We start from the raw sequence: 17,861 nt of genomic DNA on the forward strand, positions 1-17,861 counted from the left end.
CAAACTTTTTAACACTTGTATCCAGGCATGTAATTACTTATCAGTTTCGACATTTGATATTTATCAGCTACTTTTGATCAGAGAGGCTGATAAGATAACCATCTTCTCAGCATGGCTAGACATTCAACAGGCTTGTACTCTGGAGCTGTATGTCCTCCTCCCTGCACAACAGTTCAACAAAAATGTTTAACTTGCTAAAGAAACAGGAGAGAATAATACAAGTGAAGTCAAATAGTAGCTTTCCTTCACTGTGGCAAATGTCATTTTATTTGAATATGTTCTTGTATACCTGCATGTTTTAGTACCAACAGAACGAAAAAGGAAGACAAGAAAAATTCAGGTTGAGGCATGTTTCAAACATAAATCAAAGAACATTCATTTAGTTTTGAACTTACCCTGCAACTTGACCATCAACAATCCATGGTCGCCAATCATCAACAATCGAGTAGTTAAGAGATCTTATCCAAGCTTCGGTTGATGTGTAAGGGACCATAGTGTCATGATCTCCACTGTTTTATGAAATACAGCAAATTTAGTAAATTCACATAAATAATCTATTGATGTGTAAGGGACCATCGTGTCATGATCTATTGTTTATGCAACAAATTTACAACTTTATAGACGCAAGATATAATTACTCAACCTGTATATTAAGGACCTATAGCCTTTCACACTGAGATTTGCATGATACGGAATGCTGTTTTCTACTATTATTTGGAAAGGCAAAGCATCACCAGCACATCGCTTCCATTTACCAATACTTCCCTGCATGGGATAAGATCTCTAGTTAGAAACCAACGTCTTGGGGAGAATGTGAGATCCGCTGAAGGACCTACTGGTTTAGGTAAATATCTAATGCTTTCCCAGTTTTGTTTTTGCTGCTTCAAACACTTTAGAATTCTCCTTTTATGAAAAGGAAAAAGGAAACCTACTCTTCGAACATGGAGTGCCTCTCTTAACTTTGTCACCATCAGCCCAATGGCAAGAGATCTTTTCCCAGTCAAACTAACATGACAAAAAATTAAAGAAGGTAAAGTATGAATAACAATGAAGTGCAAAGATCAGAATAGAGGTCCATGTTTTTCCTTATTCAAGCCATGACACTGGATAGAGGAAAGAAGACTTGTCCTCACCCGGTTTTACACCAAGTTGGTTAATGCAAGATATGCCTTGTGTATATAAACTTGTAAGTCAACTAAAATATGCATTATCACTTTAGGGTGTGTTTGGTATGAAGGAAAACATTTTCCGGAAAATATTTTCCAATTTTCTCATGTCTGGTTGGATTAAATGTTTTGAAAAATGTTTTCCAAATCAACTCATTTTCCTCAAATTTAAGGAAAATGACTTTCCTTCAAAACTTAAGGAAAACATTTTCCAAACTCTCTTCCAACTTCCAATTAAAAAAAAAATTATTGAAAAAATCAATTTATTTTGTCCCTACACTCAAACCAATCCCCCCCAAAAAAAAATTTAAAAGTTTGTTTTTAAATTCAATATTTTTACCCCACCCTCACCCTACTCCCACCCCCTACCACCACCCCTCCCAAAAATATATTAAAAGTTGTTTTTAAAAGATATTTCTAATTTCAATTTTTTATTTTTTACCACCTACCCTCGCCCCCCCCCCCCCAAGCCCCTTTCAGCCCCCACCCCTTTCAAAAAGAAAAAAAATTAAGTTTGTTTTTAAAAAATATTATTTCATTTTTTCACCCTTACTCTCGATCCCCCTACCCATTCCCCACCCACCCCCTACCAGCCCCCCCACTCCCCAAAAAAAATTTTAAGTTTGTTTTTAAAAAATATTTTCGACTTCAAAATTTCATTTTTCCACCCCTACCCTCGACCCCACCCCACCCCCTACCAGCCCCCCCTCCACCTCCCAAAAAAAAATTTTAAGTTTTGTTTTTAAAAAATATTTTCGACTTTAAAATTTTATTTTTTCACCCCTACCCTTGACCCCCCACTAAGGCTGGCAAGGGGACGGGGACGGGGACTGGTGGACGGGACGAAGGGGGACGGGACGGGACGGGGGACGGATCTGGGGGGATTTTGGGGGGACCGGGATTGGGGGGACAAAAATAAGTCCCATCCCGTCCCACTATATATACGGGATGGGTCGGGTTTTGGGGGGACGGGACGGGGGATTTTTTATTTTTTATATACTTATTTATTTGTATTGAAATTATATGTTATTGAATAACATTTTTAGTTTATTTGATTTTTTTTCAATAACATTTTTAGCTAATAAATAATGCTTAAGTTTTCAAATTTCAAAATTCAAATTTCAATTTCAAACTTCAAATTTCAAACTTCAAATTTCAAACTTCAAATTTCAAATTTCAAATTTCAAATTTCAAATTCAACTTTCAAATTTCAAATTTCAAATTCAACTTTCAAATTTCAAATTCAATTTTCAATTTTCAATTTTGAAATTACAAATTTGAGAAGTTCAAATTTGTCTTTTAAATATTTTAAAGTAATTTAAACTTGAAATTTTGATTTTGAAGAAAAGGCCCCAAAAAAGGACGTTATGTGCAATACTTTGAATTTTCCTTCTTTTTTTTTTTTTTATTAATAATCTAGGTGTTAGTTGATGTATTAAAGTTCCATTTTTTAACATTTGTTCCTTATTATAAAATTTTGTAATAGCTAGTTCTCTTTTTATTATGTTCAACTATTTTCAAACAAATTAGTATATATGTAAATATGTATGAATATATTAAAATTAAAATGCAAGACAATAGTTATATAAAAAAGACTTAATAAAGCCTTCAAATTTATTCAATAAAATCTAATTGCAACTTAGAACTTAGAAGTTACAATTTACAAATATTAGTGGAGTAACTAATCTACGCAGCCACCTTCTAGGAAGGGTTCAGTTTCAATAAGTTCTCATATGTAAAACTAATATTTGTTACAAATATTAGATGAGTAACTAATTTACGCAGCCACCTTCTAGGAAGGGTTCTGTTTCAATTAGTTCTCTGATGTAATCTAATATTTGTATTTTCCTTTAAAATTCAATTCTAATTGTCGCATCATATCGACGGTAACATCCTCCGGTGTTGGCAAACTTGCTAGAAACTCTTGTGACTCTAATTCATCATCACTAGATCCAAGTACCGCATTAATCCAAGCTTCTTGTTTGGAACTTAACTTTGGCAAATTATCATTTCTCCTTTCGGCGTTGACCCAATCTCTAAATAAAACTGATATTTCCAAACTGTCTTCCGCCAATGAATGTCTATGATCGCCAAGTTGAAACCTTGCCGCACTAAAAGCAACCTCTGATGCAACTGATGAAGCTTGAATAGCTAGAACATCACGAACCATTTTGCTTAAAATTGGAAATGCAACGCTCCGCCTCCTCCACCATGCTAATAAATCTTCATTGCCATTTTCGTCTTCCACTGTTTCTAAAGATTGATTAAGATATTCTTCAAAATCATCACGGTTAGTAGAATTAAGACCAAGAAAATCTCGCATATAACTTGAAATTCAAGCTTTACTCTGAGGATTAGAAGTTTGACCAACTTCTTGAATATTTCCTGTAGTTCTATATTTTTCATACAAAATTTTTGCTTCTACTTTTATGCTACACTTACACATTTGACTAGTTGGATTTATTTCCGGTGAAATTTCTAAGGTATTATAAAAAGTGTCAACAAGTCCCTGCACACCTTGTAATTTATAGTCAGGATGAAGTAAAGTAGCAGTTAAAAAAATTTGAGGAATAGGAAAAAAAAATATTTTTAAAATTTTTCAATCATACCTTCAATTGCAACTCTAAATTTTTCAATATTTTTGTATTTAGAAAATTGAATTGAAATAGCACAAATATTTATTAATACTGATGAAATAGTAGGATAATAAATTCCAGAAAGCATGGTTGTTGCATCATAAAAAAGTCTTAAAAATTCTAATAGTTCATTACTTTCTTCCCAATCTTCTTCACAAATTCTGTCTAATGGGTCAGCATTATGAGCATTAAACACCATTTGTATGGGTCCTCTATATTCGTAAGCAACTGAAAGCATTTCGTAAAAAGAATTCCACCTTGTTTTAATATGTCTTGGAATTTTTCTTGGTGGCAAATCACATAGTACACAACGCTCATTAAATTCCATAATTCTAGCAGGTCTATTAGCATAAAAAATCCAGGCAACAGCATATTCAATTTTCATACAACCACATTCAAATAATGAAATACCATCTTGTACAACTAAATTTAATACATGTGCAACACATCTAACATGAAAAGAATTATCATCAATTGGACATAATCTAATTTTTAACATACTAGCAGCGTTTACATTATTAGATGCATTATCTAATGCGACAGACAATACTTTATCTATAAGCATGTAATAATCTATAACACTCAAAATATTTGAAGCTAAATATGCACCAGTTTTTTTCTCTACACATTCTTTATAACTTAAGATTCTTTTTTGTAAATTCCAGTTATGATCAATCCAATGTGCTGTAACAGTTAAATAATCACGTCCATTAACACTACGACCCATGTCCGAAGTTATAGACACTCTACAATCTAATATGCTAAACACACAACGAAGATATTGACAATGTTTACCTTGATATACAAAAACATCAAATTTAACAGTATTTCTTGAAAAACCTCTATAATTAGGATTATAAGTTTGTTGAATATATTCAATAAAACCGGGATGTGAAGGAAAACTATAAGGTAAACCACAAACAGAAACCATTTTAGCTAAATTTTCACGATCTCTTTCCTTATTATATTTACGTTGTGTTAGTGGACCACCGGGGTTAGAAGGATCTAATGTTCCTTGAACCATGTTAGAAGCCCCTACCGATTCATTAACATTAATATCAAAATCATTAACTGGAATTCTTTTTTTTTCTATTGGCTAATGATTTAGCTTCTTTATATTGAATCGGCACACAAGATAACAAATGTCTATTTAAGCCCCCCGTCCCACCTTGACCTCCACCTTGTTTATGTTTAAAAGGTTGCTTACATTTATTACAAATAGCAATAGAATTTTCCTTATCTAAAGTCATAAATTGCCACACAACAGAAGTTTTAGGGCGTTGATACTTCACCTTCTCCCTTGTAGGAGGTATAAGGGGTGGGCGTCCATAATTTTGCTCCGTTGAATTTGTAGTTTCATTTGGAACATTTGTCACCGGACTAGTAGGTGTATCTTCTAATTCATCTTCTCCCGAACCAACTTCTACTTCTTCACCTGAATTTTCATCAAGATAAGGATTATCACCATAAATTTGTTGTAAAAGTTCATGATCGAGTTGAGCATTTGAATCAATATTATAAGAAGTATCATCAACATAAGTAGAATCATTTGTATTAAATCTAACTCTAGAAGTACCACCACATTTACTCTTATTTTTTTCCTTACTACTTTTTTTAGTAAAATTAAATAATCTACTAATGGCACTTGGTTCCTTCTCTTTTCCTTTACCGATATCTTTTTTGTTAGAACTCATATTTAATTATATGTAAAGTATAATATAAAAATAATAATAACACAAAAATTAATGACGAAAAATAAAATATAAATATTATGAAACGAATGTACCAAACGTCTGCGTTAATAGCAGACGTTATAACCGATTCTTGAAGCTTGTAGTTTGTTGTAACTTGTAACTTGTAACTTGTAATTTGGAACTCCAATATTTGATAGCAAATATAATATGAAAACTTAGATATATATATATTATGATATATAATATGAAAACTTAGAATTGAAATATATGTATTATGATATAATATGAGACTTAAATGAAATAAAATATTGAGATTTGAGACTTAAGATTGAGAGTTGAGCCTTGAAAGAATATAAAAAATAGATGAGAGAATATATAATTTTGTAAGAAATAATAAGGGATAGAGGGGTATTTATAATATTAAAAGTGGGTTAAAGTGTATTTATAATAACTTGAGGGTTTAAAGTAATTATTAAAAGTAGGGGTGGTAGGGGGTGTTGGTTGGGGGAAAAAACTGCCAAAATATCCGTTGGGGGGGCCCACTAGCCGTTGCCCAACGGATAGAATTTTTTTTTTAAAAAAAAAAAAAAAAATTGTTAGGGGATCCCGCGAACCGGCCGGTTCATCCGGGCCGGGACCGGGCCGGGTCGACCGGGACCAATGGATGAACCGGACCGGTACCGGTCCCCTATCCCGAAATCCCCCATCCCGCCTTCTTCAAACGGGACCGGGTCCGGCGGGCCGGTTCTCGGACCGGTCGCGGGCCGGGGCGGGCCGACCCGGTCCCCCTGCCACCCATACCCCCACCCACCCCCTACCAGCCCCCCCCCAAAAAAAAAGTTTAAGTTTGTTTTTAAAAAATATTTTCGACTTCAAAATTTCATTTTTTCACCCCTACCCTCGACCCCCCCACCCACCCACCCCCTACCAGCCCCCCCCCCCCAAAAAAAAAAAAAAAGTTTAAGTTTGTTTTTAAAAAATATTTTCGACGTCAAAATTTCATTTTTTCACCCCTACCCTCGACCCCCTACCCACCCAACCCCTACCAGCCCCCCACCCCCCAAAAAAAAAATTTAAGTTTGTTTTTTAAAAAATATTTTTAACTTTAAAATTTCAATTTTTCACCCCTACCCTCGACCCCCCCACCCACACCCTACCAGCCCCCCACCCCCAAAAAAAAAATTATAAGTTTTTTTTAAAAAAAAATATTTTTAACTTCAAAATTTCAATTTTTCACCCCTACCCTCGACCCCCCCACCCCCTACCAGCCCCCACCCCAAAAAAAAATTAAGTTTGTTTTTAAAAAAATATTTTCAATTTCAAAATTATTTTCTACTCTAGTAAGAATAAAAGAAATTTTTCAAAAACATTTTTCATTCATAAATCAAACACAAAAAATCTTTTTCGAAAAATATTTTCTACTCATCAACCAAACATGAAAAATAAGTCAAAATCCAACTTGTTTTCCAAGAAAATATTTTCTAGGAAAACATTTTCCTTCGTACCAAACACACCCTTAATTTGTACCAAATCATAGGTGATAGGGTCAAAATACTAAAATTTGAGTTGTAGAAAACACAGGGAGCAGAAAAGTATTTCCCTAAAGAGTGGATGATTGTCAAGGGATAAGAACTGGTTATTCTTACTCGATATCTTAGTCGTCCAAGATATAGCATTTCATCAAGAGACCTTCTTTGGCCTATTCATTTTTGTGGCCTTGGTGAAGCAAACTCACACTTGGGCCCCAAAATGTGCGCATTAGTGATTCCACCAAGCATCTATAAAAATCATACAACTTATATTCCGCTGGCTCAAACGTTATTGGACCTATTTCAAAGAGAAGGCCAGATAAAGCAGAGCAGCCAGGGCCTCCAGTTAGCCATAAAATAAGAGGGTCTGATTTTGGATTAGACTCAGACTTAATGAAGTAGTAGAATAGTTGAACATCATCTGAATCACCCACTCCTATGTACCTGAAAACAACATCTTTAGTATTCAATGCTGAACTTCAGCCTCAACACACTCTGGAAAATGTATTCTTCTGCAACAAACAACAAGAAGAACTGAAAACAGATTGCAGCAATGCACAAGATTATTTTGCTTTCTTTTGACCATTTTTTTTCTTCTTTCTTCACAAACTCTCTGGGAATATAAAATATGGAATCAACAATCAACATTAGATAATGAGCAATAAATATCTATCTTCTTGTCTTCATGGGCCCATGCAATTCTCGCATATTTTTCACGTGTCAACTTCCCAATATGAATTTGAATTAATGCCGGCAAAATGAACTCATATATTGGTAACCTATCCATATTTTAATGGGTGGGTGAGTGATTTTTTATATGGGTAAAATATGAATTAGCCAAATGGGTTGGGTGAGTGATTTTTTAGGGAAAATTACGCGTATAAGCAAATATATATTAGTAAATTACCTAACATAGTTATAGTTTGCTTTAATTACAATTCGCGATCTACTTTTAGCTATAATTACGCGGCTCAATTTCTTGGTTTTGTATAATTCGCACGTTTGTATAATTCAGAATTTGTATAATATAATTTGTATAACTTTTGTATAATTCGAAATTTGTATAATATAATTTGTATTACTGTTTACACTTCTGATGTTTGTATTTGTATAAATTTGTTATTTTGAGTTTATACAAAAATAACTAAATTATACTAATGTACCCGCGAATTATACAAACGAGACAGCTTAAATTATAGCTACAACCCGTAAATATGCAAACTATAGCTATGAAGCATAATTAAGTGTCACGGCCCGAGTCTACACCCTGGACGTGGCCGGCACTCGAAGACCATTCCTGGTCCCCAAGCGAACCCTTATCCTGGCTGACTACAAGCGGAAGACTAACTCAAGCATGCAAAAGATTAAAAACTGAATAAAATTCATGCCCTCAACTTTACAAATCTTTAACTTAAGAAAAACTCCGAATAAAATAAATAATATATTCAACTCGTCATAAATAGGCAACTTAAGTCTTTAAAACATTTAACAAAATAAAGTGAATAATACAGATTTCTCAACTATATTGACTATCTATGAAGCCTCTAACTGATAAAGATGGAAGTCGGGACAAAGACCCACGACATCCTGACTAAACTGAAAAGTAAATGAAATCCTCCGGAAACAAGGAGGCTCACCATAGCTAACTCGAACTCCCGGATGTATCAATGAATCTCCTGTTGATGATCCTGAATACATGTGTCTGCATCATGAGAAGATGCAGGCCAGATGGCTCAGTACGTGGAATGTACGAGCATGTAAGAGGAATTCTAAAGCTTAAACATAAGCTTGAAACTTGATAAAATGGAAACATACTAACCTTTTCTCAAACTTACTCAACTCAAGGAATACCCAAGGATACTCAAAACTACTCAAACTTACTCAACTCAGAAGTACTCAAGGATAAGATACTCAACTCAAAGATATGTTATTCGACTCTGGGTACTCAACTCTGGATACTCAACTCAATATGACTGAACTCATTTCAATATAAAGCAATTTAAAATAAGTGCAATATAAAGAAACAAACTGTTTAAAAACATGTTGTCAACTCTATGTGTATGCAATGATACAACATAACTCTGAAATGTATGTGAGTTGGTAAGCTCCATCTTGTCCTGGGGCTATCAGAGGATGTTTACTTTTGTTGTATAGTTTAGGTATAGTCGGGGTTTTGTCCCGACAGTGCTTATGTCACTCAAAGAGGCTATTGTGGACACACTATTTTGGGCTTTCTTTTTGTATGTTTCAACCTCCAGCCAATAGGCTTGGCATGTATATATATGTGTGTGTAAGTAGGTATGTGTTTGGTTGTGGCCTCGTCGGCTAGATAGTACATCTTTATTTTTTTTTCGGTTTGTCTACCATTGTTTGTATTGTTTATTCTCATTCAGGTCATGACCTCTGGGTCTAGGCTTCACTTTTTAGAGGTTGTGCTGCCCAATCTTTTTGTCTCACAGTTTGGTTTAGCTAGTATGTTTTAGTGGGTAACTCGATGTATTAGGGTATCGAGTGTGAGTTACGCCCCCTATTTCGGGGAGTGACATAGATAACAAATAATAGTGTAAACTAAGCAAATCATGTATTAGTATGGACATTGCTTAAAGTGCATTAAACATGTTTTAGTCCTAAAATACAAATATTCATTTACTTTGAAATTAAAAATATTTTCCCCTTGTAATTACATAAATTTATTTTATATTGAAAAGTTATAGGATTTTTTCTTTTTAGTTTTATGATACAATATAACAAAATAAAGTATATTTAATATTGTTCATCTAAAAAAAGACTAACATTAGTGTTCATTCAGATTAGTGGTGGCAAATGGGCAATATGGGTGGGTTAAAAATTGGTCAACATAAAATGGGTAATAATTCAATTCGCCCATATTTGATATGGGTAAAAATGGATTGAATAACAAATGGATTGGGTAAAATACTAGTTTATCCATATTCTCATGAGTAAATAGTATACCTCATGTTTGGATTCAGAGTAAGTGTTTCCATATAACATAACAAACAGAAAATTTTGATTCTGACTTTCACATAAATTACTATTTCAAGGCACCTTAAACCACTAGGCTACAACACCTTATTGTGTTAAGGGTGTCCACAATACGTTATTTTTCGACGAAGGGTGTCCAATTGGACACTCTAAAGACTATGTAGCTATGCCCCTGATTAAGATGCTCGTCTTGACAATTAGACTAACATTGTCTCCCTAATCAATCCAATCAATCACATTAACTGAATTAGTGCCCATTTGGATTGATTTATTTTAGGTGTTTGTAAACCAAAATAGCTTTTAAGCAGTTTTGAAGTGTTTGGTAAAGTTAAAAAGTGCTTCTAAGCACTTATTTTAAAGTCAAAATAACAAAAATAAGCCAAAAGCCATAAGTTAGAAATCCTAACTTATGACTTTTGGCTTATAAGTCATAAGCCAAAAGCCAATCCAAACATGCTCTTAATGTTTAGAGTTAACAACTTGAATATGATAATAATATCATTTTAGTCTGTAAATAGAGGGAAGAAGCTCTTCTCCAGCACACTAATCTCTCTGGTTGATCTTGTGCATATTTAACTTAATGACATCTGTCAATTTTAAAATTTAATGGTCCATATTTATTTAAATAAAGCAGTCTTTAAACCATGGTCAAATATCATTAACCATGGTTATTACTATTTCTCTTTCACTCTCCTCTCTCATCTCTTTCTTTCTCATTTAATTCTGCAACAAACCTTTTCTCAATCAACAAAGAATTTGCTTTGTTAACAACAAAGCTTTTTCTTTCCATTATTTTCACATCGTGATAAAAGAAGACAAAATTCAAAGGATGAACTTGGGTTAGAAAATTTAAAAAATCCAATCCATGAGACTACTTCTTTGAAGCTTGGTTCGGTCACAATGGTGATCCACAAAACTCTGTTGTCTTCTTCGTAACATCAATTTTTTCAATTTGGAGTTTCTGCAAAAGCCAACTAAAAGATCTTGAAAGGGCACGAAAAATGGGTAGGAAAATATTTTTTCATATACTTTTTTTTTTGTGAAATTCTCCATTTATTTTTTGGGTCATCTTTTCTTGTGGTATTTATAACTGTAATCTTTAATTGGGGCTAATCACTCCATTTCAGTCTTTCTCTTTTGAGACTCTCCCTAGTTGTTCAATGTAAATGTAAAAACATTAAAATATTGATGTAATTTTAATTTTCAATTTTTTGATTGCTCTGTTTTTCGGAGAGTTTTGGAGGGGGAAGAAGTGTTTCTTTGCTGATTGAGAAAGGAATGAGAGGAGAGAGAATTACTAATAACCATGGTTAATAATATTTGATCAAGAAAATTAATCTGATTCATTAAAAATTAAATGGACACGTGTCAACTAGATGAAATAGCACTGGAGGAAACTGGAGAGTAGCCTCTTCCTAAAAAGAGAAACTCATACACACCTACATACTTATCTCTTTCAAAATTGTATAAATTTAACCAAAATATTAATGGAGGTGAGAGATTATTCCTACTTCAATTGCAATTTTAAATTTGTTAATCATGTTGGGATGCCAACATATATATCTTTCCTTGTTAAAAAATCTTACTCATGATGCTAACCCTATGATATAAAAAAACCCAGAATATCCTTGATCTTCTATAAAAGAAAAACTCATTAGTTGGCGTATTGAATTAAGTAACTTAGGTCATTCAATATTATATAGTATATGCTTACGTTTATAAACTTCTTGCTTTTGGTAAAATACACCTTGTTATTTGTTAAAGCTTAACACCACAATCATTGATGTGCCTCTGCCTCCTCCTATGATTTTAGGTAATCTTCATAGTATTATGAGCTAAATTTTGGATTCAAGACTCGAGGTTTGTTTCTTATCTCGATAAATAGAATTAGGTTCATTTCAATTTATGATTTTATTTAATATTGGGCGTCAATTTTATATTATTTATATGATTGATATCTAAGTCCGAACATGCAGGATATTGAGTTTTCATATTAATGATGATGAATTTATTTAATCTTCTTATACGTTCTTGAACAATTCTAATATTGAATTAAATCAAAGTTTGTTTCTGATTAATATAAGGGTGAACCTTTTTATGAACGGAGAGAATATGAGATGGATATTATTAATAATAATGATACAAAAGTTTACATGATAGCTTATGGAACTCTTAAGCTTTGTTTAGATGTCGTTATCTATTGTATTGTTAGTTTAAATATAATAGTATTTGATTAATTGTTATCATTTTGTTACATATTTCATTAGATAACGATGAAAAATCCTATTTCGTATGATTGTATTGTTAAATCTAATTTCTATGTGATCACATTGTTACTTTTTTCTTTTTCTCATTTCGCCTTTTACTTCACTTTATTTAATTTTTTTATAAATAATAGTTTTACCTCATCATACTATAGTATAATATAACACAATATAATTTATTATGAAACTATACGAAAAGCTTAGAAAAAAAAACCAATATTGACTTGTTTCTCCACCACCTGGGTAACATCCAAAATAAATACCTATAATACAAATGACACATATCCCCCACGTCATGAACGTAGGCGCACCTCATTTTGGGCCCTAAAAACGTAAAAACAATTTCGTAACAAAACGCAGGCGGCTCACGCCACCACTTGAACACGGAGTCCAATTATTGTTGTTCACCCAAATTCGTTTTCTACAATTCACCTTTTTTTGCCCTTTTCCCAAATTCCATCTTCTCTTAAAAAAAAACCTCAAAATCCATGGAGGTTTTCAATCAATTTCTGCAATTCCGATAAATTTAACTATCGTTATCTGCAGTTTTTCCTTCTATCTCTACAATATACATACCGGCGAAACTTCTTTTTTTTTTGTGTATGTATATGTGTGTTTGAATTGTTAGGGGCATGGAGGTGGTTGAGGTGACAGGTACAAAGCCGATCCAGTTGGTGAGAGCTAAATCGAACCAGGATCGGATTAAGGTGAAGAGAAAAACGCTCGAGGCTGTGCTGCAGGAATGCCAACGAGCTCTTGAATTGCTTAGTACTACTGGTTCCGTTGAGGATGACACCGATGAATCCAATTCTAGCAGTGATGTTGACCAGGATGCTTTGGAAGATTCCGGTCAAGGCTCCTCTACTCCGTCTGCGGATGTTGAGACCGATGAGGTCAGCGTTAATTATTTGTAATTCTGTCAATAGTTGTGAAATAGTAGTTGTTAATTTCTTTTTCAGCTGTATTCGCTGTGAAATATTTTGTATATATGCTAAAAAGTGTTTGAATTGATTTAGTTGGCATCTTTTAATGTAAAACATGAGCTGAGCTGGAAAAGAGATTATACAGCGATTAACTGTAGCTGAGAAATTTGAAAATTCATCTACTTCGATTGAAGAAAAAAATAGAGAAGAGATGTAAAGCATATGGTTATATATGCTAAGTTAGCTAGAAAGTCCTATTAGCAAATATTAGGTTATATCAGGAGAGTTGTAGAAATCAAGCTGTATGTACTTCCGTATACTCATCATAGTCAGAGAACTGTAAGGTGCTTTTGAATATCACTGCTATAATTATCATAATTGCATTTATTTTGTGGTTCTAATTTGAGACAGTTTTTGTACTTGTACTGCTGCCTTAATCTCTAAAAGGGTTTTTAGTTTCGGACTTTGAGTTGATGCGCAACGTTAATTGCATAGTAAAAGAATTGGCATGTACTATGTTAGTTTATTTGAGTTGGTCATCCTTATTATGCTTTTATAAGTTATTACATACAATATTTGCTATTGAAGATTGCTGGTTTCTTATTCAACTAGCAGATGCATTAATTTCACTTGTATTGAATAATGATTGACTATTAGTGATTCAAGCAGACCAATGCCACTGTCCCATTCTATTGTTTGGATAGATGGATTTAGGCAATCCACTTGTTTAATTTAAATTCTGTGAACATCAACCACGGCAAAAAGTTTGAAAGTGCGTTTTGCGCGTCTCTTTTGTTGTGCAGCTGCGAGATCTCCTGAAATCTAGAGTTCAATGCTCAGATTTCCTTCAAAAGCTAGAAAATGCTCAAGCATCTGTTCCACAAAACTTAGCTGGTATGTTTTCCAGAAAGTTGGTAACTGTACCTGAAGTCTTATCAGTTTCCTTCTCAAGTGGGATCATGGTAGTAATAGCTTCCTTTTTTATTGTGTTGTAGAAGAAGGAAGTTCATGGGACATGGTCAATGAGAATGACCTTTGGGAAGGTGGAGATCCTGAGTTAGACGGAGAAGACTATGTTTTAGTTAGGCAAGAAGATATAGTGGATGGTATAGCTTGCTTTATGGCTGCATACCTGCTATCTCTTAAGCAGACTAAGGTATGTATGTTTCCTTAGAAGAAACAGGCCCGATCTTCTTGCTCCTTAAAGTGTTGGTTCTTTCCTTTATTTCCTCAAGTTAAAACATAGCTCAATGCAACATCCAGTGTTTTGGTTTTCCTTGTAAATGTGTTTATTTCAATTCATTAAATTGCTTACCTTTTGACTTCATAAAGAAAATGTTTACCTAGTTTTAATCATCTCTGTCATTTTCTTGTGTTCTTATCCTTATCTTAGCAGTTTGTTTGTACTTTGTCGCCCTCTAGACATAAGAGAATGATATAGTTGCTACTCCACTCATAATTTACTTTCCTCGAAAGTAGAAACTTATTAAAATTAGAAAGATAGACTTTGTGGAGTGGCTCACAGCAATCTTAGCGGAGAAGTCCTAGTAGATAAACCTTTCTGCTGTAACTCCCTGATTAAATAGGTGTTTTTGTTCTCAGGAGTTAACCATATTTTTGTGTATGTAATTTGCATCTTCTTGATGCCTTTCTAATACAACATCTTACTTCATCAAAAAATCAATCTCCTGGTTCTCCTAATAGTCAGGTCATTTGCTTTCTGTAGTCTGAAGAAATTCCTTCTATAGTAAGCCACTAAAAGCCTGCAAAGATCTAATGCTATCCCCTCTCCCCCAAATTATGACACAATTTAAAAGTTGGATTTCGACAACTATGTTACAAATAGTTTTTATATTGCTTGAACAAACTTCAATTATTTTTTCTTTGTACTGTTCAAAGTAGAATTTGATATGATGTTTTTTCCATTAAGTTCTCTTTTCAATAACCATCCTTATGTTGTTTCCACCAATAGTAATATGTTACGAAACTGAAATCGACATCTTCGATTGTCTACCTTATCAAATGATGTTACATAAAGTCCTTTTCAAAAAAAAAATGATGTTACATAAAATGAAGAAACAGAGGGAGTATCTCTTCTCCAAAATCTGCTCACTTGTCTTGCTGAATGTCATTTCACATCTCTGTGTTTTGGTCAGAAAGGACCTTGATGTAAGAGCATTAGTTGATAAATTGTCAAAAAAGATATTAGTTGACTAATTGATCAATTTTGGTCGATAAGATTGAAAATAATTTTCCAGTGCCAATTGTGTTTTGAGTTCGCTGTTCTGATTCATGATGAATAGTTTCACGGCTCTCGTATCATTATATAGGATGAAAGATAATCACAATTACTGTTCAAAGTTACTTTTAGTGTCTCCTCCTCTCTAGGAGGTTTAATTCTTTGCACTAATTTGTGCAGGATTTGACACCAAACCAACTCCAAGATGGTTAGTTGAATTTCTTGCTTTCTTCCCACATTTCTTCTAAGGATACTTATAAAAGAAAACTCTTGTTTTCATTCACTCTGATTCAATTCATTTTTAAAAGTTGGATCGAGGAAAGTGACATTAGATTTTCTTCACAGCTCTCAGCAAGACATTCTCTTTGAAAAAGAAGAAAGGAAAGCTCCGAAAGGCATGGGATGGAAGCAAAGTTATTTACAATGTAGCATCTTGGGGGGCTACAGCTATTGGGTAAGCCAACCTATTTGATTCAGCAAAGTAGTTCTGCTATCTCTTTTTCAAAATTGGGTAAAATAGTTCTGCTCTCTTCTATCTCCATGTCTGATGTACTCAGAGATGACAATATTCTGTGTAAAATGTTTTTTTGAGGAAAGTTGTTTCTTTCCTTGTCTGCACTTGTTCTTTCAATAACAACTTCAAAGCATGTTTTGCTCATTGTAAGGTGGAAACAGAATAGAAAGACAGCTGAACATAATCTTCTTCCCACTGCAGACTACAGCAAGGGCTAAACTAGTGCTTATAGCTTAAGAAGTGCAAAACAATTTCCAGACACTTATTAAGCAAGGAAATCTTTTAGCCTTGGTGAATGAGCCTGTAGTCTTTCAGCTCCATGTATTCTCTCGCTTTTCTTGGACAGATTCTCTCCAATTAAAGCTCCTGCCACGTCATCATAATGGGTTATCACTAGGTTTCCCAAATCAAAACACCATATAAGAGGAGAAACCAAAAAGAATATAAACATGTTACACTTTAAGCTGTACTCAACAACAAAATAAACAACATACCCAGTATAATCCCACTATACTCTAAGCTGCACCCAAGTTTGTCAAACTGTGCTCATTGCTAGATTATTATAAGTTTATAATCCATGAATGTGGAGAAGGGGAGAAATCAGTTTCAATCGTCTTCAAAACTGATTGAATGTGAATTGGAAAGAAACAAGGGACTGAGTGGTCATGTAGAATCTTCTTTGTGCTCTAATCTTGAGCTAGTTTGCATAGCATGATACATCAGTTGTTGCCAAATCGGAAATTGATGTTTGCGTTAATAGACTAAACTGAATTCTATCCTTGGCATATTCTCGATTTATTTGTTTAGTATGATATTTAATGCCTCTTCGGAAGATTGAAGGATACTAGTAAATCCTAGCGAATGCAAGTCTTATTGATATCATTGCCTAAATATGTGTGCTTTTATCAGGATATACCAAAACCCAGCTATTCTAAGAGCTGCATCAGCAGCATTCTGGACTTCCTGCCGTGTTATATCAAAGCTCTTATAAGCAGCAGTTCTGGCTTAGCTGAAATCCCAAGGCTTCGCCTGCACGTTGTAACATTTGCTTGTGCCCTCTGGATTAGGTTGTTGGTTCGTTAACGTGTAATATAAATGTCATTCTTTGTTTAATCATGTAAATATTTCGCCAATTGAATAGCCTGCGTGCAGATTGATTGGGCTTAATCTGATGATCTTGTTTGATTATTGATTCTCTCTACTGATCGCAGTTGATCATGATGCCTTCTGAATTATTTAGTAATTTACCGCCTTACAGCTCTCTCGTTCCAGTTGTGGAGTGTGAGTGTTGACTATTTATTTTATTTGCCCTAATGCTTGTTGGCTTAATTTCAAACAGGCAGATTGGACGTTAGACTCGAAATTGAGGAAAAAAAAACACGAATGTAAGAATGTTGATTGACCACTTGCTTCCATCTACTTGTTTATACATAAACCGCTCAGCTCGAAGAAAAAGGTTAATCAATGATATCTAGTAAGCATTTAGACAATTTTGAGTTGGAATAGGAAAAAAAAAAATAACACTTGAGAAAGAATTTTGCAGATTAAAGTTTAGAAGTTAACTACGTAAGATGTATCGACAAATACTTCATAAGTTATGAATTAATTTTTATATGATCCTGGATGATTTTTAAAGGTTCTTCGTATGGCACTTCAAACTCTTTCTTACGCGAGTCAAGCAGTTACTGTGATCAAGTCAATTAACCAAATGAGAGTCGGAAAATTGAAATAAGAAATGTCAAAGTGATTCTTGAATGCTTCTGCATATGTAGATAGAGCGAGTGCAGTCATGGAAGAACACAATACGCAGAAGACATGCTCAAGATGATGTAGATATTTGATAAAATGTGAATTACAAGGTATACGTCTTTTATATATGGAGCAGTAGAGTCA

The 17,861-nt window shown here is 33.8% G+C and overlaps 3 protein-coding genes across 3 annotated transcripts in view; 1 reads left to right on the plus strand and 2 right to left on the minus strand.

Moving 5' to 3' along the window:
* Positions 1-17,861, minus strand: part of LOC125814297 (protein CutA, chloroplastic) — a 154,945-nt gene that overhangs the window by 93,504 nt on the left and 43,580 nt on the right. The gene's annotated exons all lie outside the window — the stretch shown is intronic.
* Positions 78-10,818, minus strand: LOC125814098 (serine carboxypeptidase-like 18). Its single transcript, XM_049493553.1, has 7 exons — positions 10,763-10,818; positions 7,290-7,469; positions 933-1,005; positions 644-765; positions 396-509; positions 220-289; positions 78-161 (listed from the first exon to the last, which is right to left on the minus strand). The coding sequence occupies exons 1-7, from the start codon at positions 10,816-10,818 to the stop codon at positions 78-80; spliced, it is 699 nt and encodes a 232-aa protein (XP_049349510.1).
* LOC125814289 (uncharacterized) lies at positions 12,623-17,156 on the plus strand. Its single transcript, XM_049493759.1, has 6 exons — positions 12,623-13,185; positions 14,019-14,109; positions 14,211-14,371; positions 15,635-15,662; positions 15,800-15,908; positions 16,878-17,156. Exons 1-6 carry the CDS (start codon positions 12,925-12,927, stop codon positions 16,957-16,959), a joined length of 732 nt encoding a protein of 243 aa, XP_049349716.1. The 5' UTR covers positions 12,623-12,924; the 3' UTR covers positions 16,960-17,156.

This window comes from Solanum verrucosum, unplaced genomic scaffold, assembly GCF_900185275.1.
Source record: "Solanum verrucosum unplaced genomic scaffold, falcon-dt-bn FXZP01000230.1, whole genome shotgun sequence".
Classification (NCBI taxonomy): Eukaryota; Viridiplantae; Streptophyta; class Magnoliopsida; order Solanales; family Solanaceae; genus Solanum; species Solanum verrucosum.

Bases quoted from the DNA above. Each gene is read 5' to 3' on its own strand.
- LOC125814289 (XM_049493759.1), top strand. From the start codon at position 12,925: ATGGAGGTGGTTGAGGTGACAGGTACAAAGCCGATCCAGTTGGTGAGA. The intron at 14,110-14,210 runs GTATGTTTTCCA...ATTGTGTTGTAG, and splicing joins TGTTCCACAAAACTTAGCTG to AAGAAGGAAGTTCATGGGAC. The intron at 15,909-16,877 runs GTAAGCCAACCT...TGCTTTTATCAG, and splicing joins TGGGGGGCTACAGCTATTGG to GATATACCAAAACCCAGCTA.
- LOC125814098 (XM_049493553.1), bottom strand. From the start codon at position 10,818: ATGGAAAGAAAAAGCTTTGTTGTTAACAAAGCAAATTCTTTGTTGATT. The intron at 766-932 runs GTAGGTTTCCTT...TATCCCATGCAG, and splicing joins AGGCACTCCATGTTCGAAGA to GGAAGTATTGGTAAATGGAA. The intron at 162-219 runs GTATTATTCTCT...ACTGTTGTGCAG, and splicing joins GCTACTATTTGACTTCACTT to GGAGGAGGACATACAGCTCC.